Raw genomic sequence first — 11,237 nt, 5'->3', positions numbered from 1 at the left:
ATACACATACCATTGTTTAGTGTCAAAAAAGCGACTCCACAAAATATGATTTAAAAAAAAAACTTCAGCGCACTATAAAAAGCTATCTGCATCAGAATCCTCACAAAATAAAATAAAAATAGCGATCTTAGCCAGAGATTTTGAGCCCCCTTTTCATCTTTGTTTCCTTCTTTTTTCTCAAGACCCTTCTTTTCAGCATTTCTATAGCGTTCAACTTTGAAAAACGAACACGTAGGGGCAAATGTGGACTCATTGGAGAAGATTTTTCAGTTAACTATCGGTGAGTTCTTCACTATTTTCGGTGGTTTGTGGAGTTTCTAAGAAAGATATTTTAATTTGTTTTCGATTATAAAGATGTGATGAAGAAGAAAAGGTTGTGGTGGTCATTTCCCGTTGGTGATCTCCGTCACTAATGATGATTCAAAGATTTCCCGATGGATTATTTGTTTGTCTAATTCAAAGGTTCATAATGGGTTTTGAGAGAAATAAGGAAGAGAATTGTGTTAAGATTCGAAGAATAAGAGAAAGGTGAGGGAGAGCGGATTAACCTCTTTTTTTGAACTATTAATCTTTTTGTACATACGTGTATACTATGCATTATATCCAGCTCAATTAAAAATGCCACAAAAGTTCGATCATTGATCACGGGTATTCAAAGTATTAATTTTGAACAAGTTAAAGTGTGTGTATAAAATCTCATGAAGTTGGGAGGCCGGGAACACAAATCCATGCAACTAAAGGCATCTATTTGATTATTTGACTGTTTTTTCCACCTTATTTTTCAAAGTTTGCATAAAAGATATAGGCGAAGTTAATTACCAAATAGTTCATAATGTAGACAATATGTTTCATTTTAGTTCTTAATTTTCAAAAAGCATTTTTTTTTTAAATTGTTGTTGAAATTGCCACCAGTCGTATTTTTATTTTTTCGTTGAGCATATGTGACTTAAAAGATGACTTGTGTGTCATCCTAATGTGTTCAGGAGTGCTTGAAAAGTGAGCCAATATTATTTGGAGAAGACCAAATGCTATTTGATTGGATCTCAAGAGAAGCACAAATCGTGGCCATGCAATGCATTGATCTCCTTAGAATTACACGCAGTATATACCAAATCGCTATCAGCATCAAAGATGGAGAAGCATCCTTAGGCAAAGAACTATCACCATCCAATGGATCGACTCTCTGATGCACCTGGCATGATCTATCCATGTATATTGTTATCTACTAACATCATTTGATGGATTTTCAGGCTCCACTTCTGATGGTAATGACACTAGTATTGTAGATACATACCTGATGATAATGACATTAGTATTCAGGATACTATAACATTTGAAGAAGGTAATGATATGGTTATATGCGCCATCTTTGATACATGTAGCTCCTAGGATCACTAATGACTGACATAGAGAACGCAGGGGGAGGGGGAGGATAAGGAGCTCTTGGTATAAGGAAAATTCATTTTTCAATTTTAGAATGCCCATGTTTAAGGGTTTGAAGCAGACCCATCTCCTCTATTTTCCTTTAAGCCTTAATTTTGCATGTCAAGAGTGTAAGTCAAAACGATATTTGATTTATTTGTATATGTTGACAAGCCAAAGTGTAAAATAATAAGTATGATATATTATGCTATTATGTTAAAAATACCCCCATCACGAATCATGAAAAAGCCGTACCCCAACAAGGCAAGTTCCACTGGTGGACCACTTTTTAGTTTTTACCGGGGAGGAATCGTTTTTGTGTAGTAAAAAAAGCTTGTGAAACTGTATGCTCATTTGGGGAGGATCGTGTTACCAGTTTATCGTGTATTTAGGCGTACAACCTTAACAAGAATTTCACGGGGGAAAAGAACAGTAAGAGTAATTGTTCAAAATAGACAAGTCGTCTTGACATAATTTTAAGTATATACCGTATACTGGAGACACTGTGGTAGTAAAGCGAAAGATACAAGAGTCCTTAATTTACTATGGTAAGACATATCCCCATCTTTTAAACTGTCATATCTCCTTTTAATTTAATGAATATCCAACAGACGAGTGCTCACACGTCCTAGCAATTAAAGAAGAGGAATAAGTAGTAAGCTGATATTGACAGTTAAATAGATAATCTTCCTTGGATTACTTGTTTCTGAATCAAATATCTAAACGTCCAACTTTGTGGTAACCAATAAATGAACTTATCGGGACTGCTCTTCATGCAGGATCTGACTAGTTTCCTTTGAGTTTCCGGAAGAGATCCCATGACAGTTTCAAGTAGTCCATCCATGCTCAGAGACATATCTTTTGCGAAATAGCATATGATTTTGGGAAGATAAATCCTTGTGTCCTTGTTAATGCAAACAGTACCTCGTATAAACTCCTCTTTCGCTGCCTTAAGATCCTGAAATACATTCTTCGCTGTGTAAACCCGGATCTGCATATGCCCAGCAGATTATACGGTCAGATTGAAATTTATTCTCACAATGCACATGGTGACATTGAATATTCATGCTAATAACGTGAAGTCCATAAAATCTTTTAGCTAGCTTGCAGGAACATTACCGCAGGATCAGAAGATGCACCCAAACAGAGTGCAAAATGAACAAGTGGTTCAGGGTACTCAATGCCGTAGGTGTGTCTGGAATTTCCTGCCACAAGCTTTTTCCCTGGAGAAAACAGCGTCTGTAGCCACTGCATTAATATTGTGTTAGAGAAGCCATCCAGTAGTCCATATATAAAATATAAAATATACATTTAATATAGAATTTTGAAACAGTAATAGCAACGCATGCTACAAAAGATCCCCCCTCTTCGTTTTAGACAAAAGTTTTTCCCTATCCCACTCTTTTGCATGTAAAATGCTGGTCCGTATGGGTCATGAATCTTATATCATTAGGATCTGAATTCAAAAGTTACAACGTCGGAGATGCAAAGCTGGAACGGGAATACACTTTAGAAAAAAAAGAAGTTGGATAAGACAATGAGCAAGTTGTGTAGCATAAGTATGCTTTAACTGTTTAACAAGCTATACTTGTTTGTTTTCATCTGCATTTTTCTTTTCTTATCGTGTAAACCAGGTTACCATCACTATGCTGTTGCACAGTTATAGCAAAACTGAAGACAGCAACACTATGACAGTCATGTTCGTCCAGTATACTAGTTCAAGTTCGAGGATAACAGGTGTTAGAAATTACATTTGTACTTTATTGGCATCTCCTCCTTGTCAGAACACGCCTTCCTCAAACTGATGAGGACAAAATATTAAGCAAATATTACCAAGCATCTTTTTTATCAAGTAAAGTATGCAAATATTCCCAAGCATTTCTCTAACTAAAATAGTATCCGCCAACAATTCATTACTTAAAAAATATAATGCTGACGCTCGAGTCAGGTAAGATGGATGGCAAAAAAGAAGAATCTAGAAGTGCTAAAGAAACCTGTGGTTTTATCATGGAATTACATATGCATGTGAGCCTAGTAGTAATAAGATGTTGCTAGAATTAAGCATACCGGTGCAGAATAGTGTGGTCGTATCCCAAATATGGAGCTCTGTATGACATAAGCATTTACGCAATGCCCACCCACATTATAAGCTGCCTGCAATATTCTTACAACAAATCTCAAATTTCCTAATACTATCTATATATAGACTAGTAAAGATACAGGAGTATAAAAAGTAGGCTATTCCTTTTACCTTCAAGATTGAAGGACTTCTCACAGAATTTTGAGTTCCATAGGCTAAATAAGCCTGCGAAGAAGTCATATAGAACCTCATAACAGGTCTCAAAAGGAAAGATAAAATGGTTAAAAAGAAAGACAAACACTGTAACCACCAGATTAGGAGGCCAAGAGGCCATATCAAATGTTAGTCTTGACCAATGAGTGCATGAATAGTTGATACAGGTACAAATTATACTTAGCCAATTGAAAGGAAGTATATTGCATTCTAGATTGGCACTTTATATGATTATTGAACAACACATTTAGTCCTGGAATGATACTGGTGTACTGTCGATGAGAACTGTAACTGAGAGTGTCATTCTCCCAGAAAGAGTATGAAAATTGAAAAGGTTGAAATTCTAAAGCAAAAGTGCCACCTTAGATGATTTTGTAGATTCGTAAGTTCTTTCCATCAATATATGGGATAATCCAGATCATTTTGTTTTAAGGTAAAATGGAGTAATAAGTTAATGTTCGAAAGAAACTTTTAAGAAAATCATACATGCATCACTAGGGCATTGTGAATATTGATCCAAAACGTTAGCTTTTCTTCACGCTTCATGTTTCTTGGGTCAACCTTTTCAAGGCTCTTAACCAAAGACCTGCAGATCATAAAATTAGTAAGAATAAACTTCTAAATATATTGGGTATTTCCACATTGTTTCTAATCATTTCTCCGTTTAGAAGTTGCATCCGCTCTTTAGCCTTGATTAGTGGAGAAAGGGAGGGAGAAAAACAACCTACACAGTTGGAAATAATCTCAGATGCTGTAAAACTTACAATAATTTTTTTCCCCAGATGGTACCTTTACGGTTTTCAAATTAGTAGAGAGAAAAGGAAGAGAAGTTTAAACTGATCGATTTATATAGGTAAGCTTCTCAAGGCTCAAGCAGTTCTTAACATTCGTTTCTTAATCAAGTCCACACTAGCAGGTATTGAAGATCCTAATACTCTTAAACTCTAGAAATAGTATTAAATTTGAACTACTTGTGTTTGAAGTGAATAACCTGAACTTATGCAGCATTGTTGTGGCATAATTGAAACTATCATCATCTAGACATATCTTCAGAATTTCTATCATTGTAGAATATGGCCTATCATCTTTACAGACTTCAAATTCCAATTGCTCAGTAATATCCTCATTGTGATGTGGGCTCCAGCTGCCAGAAAAATTTCTAGGAGAAAATGTGCTTGATGATGACAATGATGAACTAGAAGAAACTGACAACCCCTTTTGAGCTAGAATTTCAGGGCTGGCAAATTTGCAGTATATACAAGATATGCATCTGACTATTTCTTCAGATAGCCTATCAGGATAACTAAGAATGTCATCCATGCGAGAGGCACTAAGATGATCCGCAAGGCTACGGTGGACAGAATCAGCAAACTTTTCCTGCAGTTACTCATAATAGATACTTTGTCACTCATTTATGCCTTGAAGAAAGACAACAGAGAGAATTCTAACTGAAATAACATATAATGTAACACCAATTTAGCTATATGTAAATGTTCAGAAGTTGGATGTATAACCCTTCTAGATGATGACTTCTTAGCATTCTGCATCTGATCACTTGAACCAGCCAAAGCAGATGTAGTGGAGATTCGATCATATTGGTCCGTATCACATTTTGACATATCTATTTCCAAACTGGAATATGATTGGTCAGTTGTACGCTGGGTAGGTGAGTTTATCTTGCCCCGTAAATGGCTTTTCTGTGTTTCCAATAAAGCTGGGAGATTCTGCTGAAAAGCAGCCCGGTAAAGTGAGAGTAGATATCGTTCCAAACGCATTATTTCAATTTCGAGAGTAGCAATCTCTTTCATCAATTCCATGGAACACTGCAAGGAAACACAGTTGCGCTGAAAAGGGAATTGCATATTGGAAAAAAGAAAAGCACCACAGAAACTGTAATGCCATTAAGACCCTTCAAATATGAGCAACAAAGTCATGACAGACTCATTAATATCATGTCCAATGTTCCAATATCAGACAAAATGTCTAAAGGAAGTGGTTAAGAGTTGAGATGGGGCATAGTTGCGTTTTTTTCATTCATGGAACAGAATACTAAAAAGATAATTGTCCCGCAGATGTTCACACAATATGATACTTAGGAAACTCTCTCTTTACTTGAAATACCAAAGAGTTTCATATATAAGGCATGGTTCAGCTTGAAGTTTGCTGAACTCTGACCACACACCTGAAGCAATAAGTCAATCATGAATCTGAAAGCCAGCTTTCTCCATAGAACAATGTAATACAGCAGTTACGGAAACTGGATTCGTTTTGAATATAGCAAATATTGGATTCATTCTGAATGCACTGGTTCCCTTAGCTATGTCAAATCATTTCCCATCTAAGAGAATAGAGTGTGGACATAAAGGTCATGAAATGAAAGAAAGGAGAAAATAACAAACCATAGTTTGTAATTGCTGGCAATAAAACGATGTTCAAGGAAATCATAAAAAAAATGGATACGCATAGAGACACATCAATTAGACAAATTATGAGGTCAAACTTATGCTCGGCCATATAAGATAAGAATAAACTTTAAATACTAGCTTAACTCATAAGGTTTCAGATACAACCAAGAATGAGTTCAGAACAAGAGGATCATGTAGTTCTATATTCCCAAAAGAATTTGATTGTTAATAGCAGCGCAAAGCAACAATATATCAACAAAAAAGAAGTTGCATGTGTACAGAGATTAACAGACATTGAATCATAATGTTGCTCCTATTTTTGAGAATTGTCTAAAAATTAAACATCCGTCTGCCAGGAAAGCAATATTTACAGATTAGATTCTATCTTAGAACAGCACACAATTGCTGCATACAAACTACAAAGTAGTATAATTATTCATGGATTAGTTAGCTGAGAACTCCATAACTCTACTACATGATGTCACTGGCCTGTGGCATGAAAGCAATGTATAACTAGTACCTCGAATTTTGGAGTTTCATTTGAAAGAGGAGTATGAGAGTGCTCCTTCTTATAATCCCAGCAAAAAGAAGAGTGATCAACTAGTGGTCTCTCCGCACGGACATCCTGTAAGAAGGCACTCTGTCATCATTAGGCAGTGCAGCTAAGTAAACAAAATCATTCTGTAAGGACTTGAATGTACTTAATCGAGTTAATGGGGGATCCAAAATCTGTAATCTTTTTGCAATACGGTGAGCAAAGTGGGAAGCGAAGGAAACTGCTCAGCTACTTATGGGCATTGGACCATTTTAATCGCTATCATTAATGGAATCAACCATTTCTAATGCCACACTTCCAGGAAAAGCTCGAATAACTTTGAGCAAGAAGAAAGGCTAGAGTCAAAGACTTACATGGTGGGAAGGTCGGGGCGACATATTGAGCACATGATCCCAGGGCAGCTTATGGCCACCAGCACTAGTACTGTAATAAAGAATGAATCGAGTCATGTAAAGTTGATAATTAATGAAAAAGCTTCTTAGTAATTAGTACTAAATACTAATAGATAGAGAATGGAGAGTGAAGAATACGTAACCGGTAAGATGGAGAAGAATGGCAAGGAGCAGGAGAGGGACAATCTAGCTGCAGCATCTTTCACCGACAGAAGCAGTTAACTTGTTGCTACAATAGGAATAGGAATAGGAATATGGAAATATCTTGTGTGTATATAGCTAGGTAAATCATTGAGAGCTGGCAAGGCCCAGGTTTCGTAGGGAATTGACAAAGAAAGCGGAGAAGATGGAGTAGGGATAGGGGAAGTGAGTTAGAGAATTTAGTGGGTAAACCAAATGCATTAAATTCCCACAGTGTATTACTATCATCAATGTCAGTGAGCATTTTATATTTCTTATTACAGTAAAGTTATTGTATTATTGTTGTTGGATTTAGAGCTAGAAATAAATATAATACAGCATCGCATGTAATGTCTAATTAATTAGCCACTTGCACTCCTCCCAGGGCAAAAGTGAACTGGCCAACGTGAGAGGGTCCCCCAATACTTTATGAATGGAGAAACACACATTTATAATACTCCCTGACTATAAATTGTAGCAAACTACTATTTTTTCAAGCAAATTAAAAAAAAAAAAAACAATTCTTACAACATACACAAAGTTGTTTTCCGAAAAATAAAATAAAAACGTAACAACACAAAACCATCCAAAGACTACCTAATAAAACATCTTTACTCATGTACGTATCTGTAAGATAAAAAAAATAAAATAAGTGTAATAATATATCAACAACAATAATAATACTATCATAATTACGCATGGTGGGGCAATAGTTTAATGTCTGATATATTATGCAACTACGGTAGGCAGAATAGATAAATTAGGAGTAATGGAGTAGCATTAATGAAGTAGGCCTACTTAATTCTTAAAATTCAGTATATTACGCATTTACGCTACTGGTAATCAAATTAAAGGATGACGGGGCAGCAGGTAATTGGGTTGCGAGGGAGTAGTAGGGGGGAATCAATTAGCATTGATGATTCCGAGTGCAGGTGCAGGAGAAATGGGTCCTCCATGTCCGGTGATAGCGAGACTCGCTGCTTTTGTTTTTGCCTACTCCCTCCTCTTTAACAACTCTTTCTTTGGAGGTTTTTTTTTCCCATTTGCAAAAACACACAAAGAGCTCGTTTGATACTAGGGATAATGACTAATTAACCTCGAAATTAAATTTTACATGAGTTTATCCTATGTTTGGTTAAAATAAAATCATGATATAACTAATTCCAAGATTAGTTATTTCAAAATTATAGTGTTATTTTTATTCATATGGGATGGTAGGATAATAATCTCCGGATAACTAATCTCGAGATAATAAATTTTGGGATAATTTGTTTCCCAACCAAACGAACCCTAAGAATGTATTTGATATGGCAGAAGTTACTTTTCATGAAATATATTATCACAAAAATAAATTACTGATGTTTGATTGTTGCGTAAAAAATAATTTAGCTACTTAATATCATTCAAAATCTACATGGTTTGAATCAACGAGGAGGAAAAACTCCATTTCTTTGAGAGCAACATCCCAAATTATCATATCGTCTGCATGCATATAACCTTTATTAGCTAGGAAGTCTATGTGAAGTTACGTAACTACCCACGCACGGCATATCCACAAGGGAAGGTAGGGGTTTATTTGAACCAACTTATTCTTCCTAGATTATGCATAACAATATTATATTTTTTAATATATATGTATGTGCGCGCGTGCGTGTATGTATACCCAAGTTCAAATAGTCTTATGTACAATAATCATTGGATGTAATTTTACACGTAAAGTTGAACTCCAAATCTCACGTTTATCTTGTTATTTTTTCCTTCTTTTTCTAGAATTGAGCCCAGAGGCTCGAGTCTTATCTTTCTTTTGTTTGGGGGGGGGGGGGGGGGATTGGGTCCATCCATAGGGACTGACATGCATTATCTGTCCTCTTGCATTATATTAAGTAATTTTTTTTTTCAAATCCCCAAGTTTGACAATTAAAATTCATGTTCTCCTTCTATCATTATTGTTAAAATTTGTATAATCAAATGAATGTCTACATTAAAATGAGCAGCGGTGGAGGAATGTAACATATAGTTAATGAGTTTGACTGATTTCAAGAATTTTTATACGGACACATGTAAAAAGTCATTAAAATAATAACTAATAATAATAATAATAATAATTTTGAACCTATAATTATAAAAAAAAAACGTAATGAGTTCACCTAAAAGTTGAAGATCCATCTCTTTGTAATAGTACTCTCATGTTTTTAAACTTCTGGATACACATCTATACGTACGCCGCTGTATAAGAGCTGCATTTGCTTTGGTAAAGCCCAGATTGTGGACTACCTTATAGGTGGGTGAGATACCTGTGCAATTCCAAACACCAGCCCGTTAAGTAAATGTTGGTTCATAGCTAAGAGCACAAGGCCCAGTATTTGATCAGCTTCCCATGCGTATTTGTCGTCAAACCCAGGCAAGGTCCTGTTAGAAGAATTAAGCAAAAGCAATTAAGTTTAGATTTGGAAGGCGCCGTCAAATACAACGCGATAGAGGAAGAAACCATTTTCCTCTATCAAATTTGGGCGTGCGTGTTTTGTATAACAATAATAAGGTCGTTTCTCCAAATACTATTTTCCAATTTGTAGTTTTCTTAAATGAATAAGAACATTTGGTACAAAATTAAAAATTAAAAATGAAAAAGAGCTTAATGTCTTCTGAGGAGTAAACCTTGTTTCTCTGGTAATATCCCACTATCTTTATATCATCGATTTCTGTCACAGAGAGAACTAGATCTATCTTAACGCTAACATTGAAAAACAAATGGTTTTTATATGTCTTAAACACGGAACAAAATATTTTTAAAAAATGTACATAATTAAATCATTTAAACTATATGAAAATCTATGTACAGTATTTTAAATTTTGTAGTAGTTTAGTGCCCGTTTGGACATAATAAATTTTTTCCTTTTTAAAAAAAAATTATTTTTTTCGAAATCAGCGTTTGTTCATAAAATTTCCAATTTTCACTTGAATATGCATTTTGAAAATTTTCGAAAATTTAAAAAACTCCAAAAATCTGTTTTTCAAAATTTTCACTCACAAAACTTCAAAAACAATCCAAAATTATATTCATGTCCAAACACAACTCTAAATTTCAAAGACTATTTTCACTTGAAAAAATTTTCCCCCTATTTTGGAATTTTACAATTCTTATCTCCAAACTCCCACTTAAAGAGATGAGGCAAAAAGATCTAAACTGAAAGTTTCGCTATGAATTATATTACACTAATTAGGTGCAAGGAAGAAATCATTTTGCATCTCCAAGATAATGTTGGTGATACAAAAAAATATTATACGAAATATGTTGATATTGTTTTGATGAAGTCAAATAACAATAAAGAAATAAAAATAAAGTAGGCAATGTGCCTTGAAGCACAAGAAGGCAGGAAGCAATCTAAATAAAAGAGGAGGGTCAACCAGAGGCGGAACCAGAATTTCAATCTTATGAGTTTGGAATTTTAATTATTTTAAATTACTGGATTCTAAAATAATAATTTATACATATTTGATGAATTTTTTAAAACAAATACATAATTCGAACTAAAATTACTAAGTTCTGCCGAACCCGCATTTAGCTCTCTAGATCGGCCCCTTGGGTCAACATAGCCTCTCCTGCCGTGGGAAAAAGAACACATGTAGGACCACTCCCAAACAACGCCGTGTTACCTTTGGCTATAGAGATAGAGATAATTAATAGCGTCGCTTTAGTTTGAATAACATTCATAGTCGCATACTCTCATCTTTATCTTATTTGAAAACTTCAATGAAGGACTTTGGGTAATAGACTACACCCTTCAATCTTCATGCGTTTGATCATATCATCTTATCCAGCTTCTTTGGGTAATATCTTTATAGAATGATGATGATGAAAACCAATACGTATACGTAGTAAACAGGCAACTTCAATTTCTTTTTTCTCTTTTAAATTTGTCTTTCCTTATTAACTTTTTAATCTTGTTACTGTCAGGGGAGGCTCAATAGGTTTGGTGGCCTAAAGCCTA

At 34.9% G+C, this 11,237-nt stretch overlaps 1 protein-coding gene across 3 annotated transcripts; it reads right to left on the bottom strand.

The window, feature by feature from the left end:
* Nucleotides 1-1,864: 1,864 nt before the first annotated feature.
* Nucleotides 1,865-7,408, bottom strand: LOC104102698 (uncharacterized). 3 transcript variants are annotated; one of them, XM_009610482.4, is made up of 10 exons: nucleotides 7,212-7,408; nucleotides 7,030-7,099; nucleotides 6,641-6,745; nucleotides 5,230-5,538; nucleotides 4,707-5,092; nucleotides 4,202-4,301; nucleotides 3,674-3,727; nucleotides 3,490-3,576; nucleotides 2,542-2,670; nucleotides 1,865-2,413 (listed from the first exon to the last, which is right to left on the bottom strand). In XM_009610482.4, exons 1-10 carry the CDS (start codon nucleotides 7,265-7,267, stop codon nucleotides 2,096-2,098), a joined length of 1,614 nt encoding a protein of 537 aa, XP_009608777.1. In that variant the 5' UTR covers nucleotides 7,268-7,408; the 3' UTR covers nucleotides 1,865-2,095. The 3 variants fall into 3 exon arrangements, with proteins under 3 accessions (XP_009608777.1, XP_009608778.1, XP_009608779.1); XM_009610483.4 differs by having other exon boundaries at nucleotides 2,542-2,661; nucleotides 7,212-7,399; XM_009610484.4 differs by lacking the exon at nucleotides 6,641-6,745 and having other exon boundaries at nucleotides 7,212-7,399.
* Nucleotides 7,409-11,237: the final 3,829 nt, after the last annotated feature.

The sequence above is a fragment of the Nicotiana tomentosiformis genome, chromosome 4 (genome assembly GCF_000390325.3).
Source record: "Nicotiana tomentosiformis chromosome 4, ASM39032v3, whole genome shotgun sequence".
NCBI lineage: Eukaryota > Viridiplantae > Streptophyta > Magnoliopsida > Solanales > Solanaceae > Nicotiana > Nicotiana tomentosiformis.
This window is presented reverse-complemented; position numbering and strand designations above follow the sequence as displayed.

Excerpts from the sequence above, each read along its gene's own strand:
- LOC104102698 (XM_009610482.4), bottom strand. The coding sequence starts at position 7,267 with ATGCTGCAGCTAGATTGTCCCTCTCCTGCTCCTTGCCATTCTTCTCCA. Across the intron at positions 5,539-6,640 it reads ATGAAACTCCAAAATTCGAG|TGTTCCATGGAATTGATGAA; the intron begins GTACTAGTTATA and ends GTTTCCTTGCAG. Across the intron at positions 2,671-3,489 it reads GACCACACTATTCTGCACCG|TGGCTACAGACGCTGTTTTC; the intron begins GTATGCTTAATT and ends ATATTAATGCAG.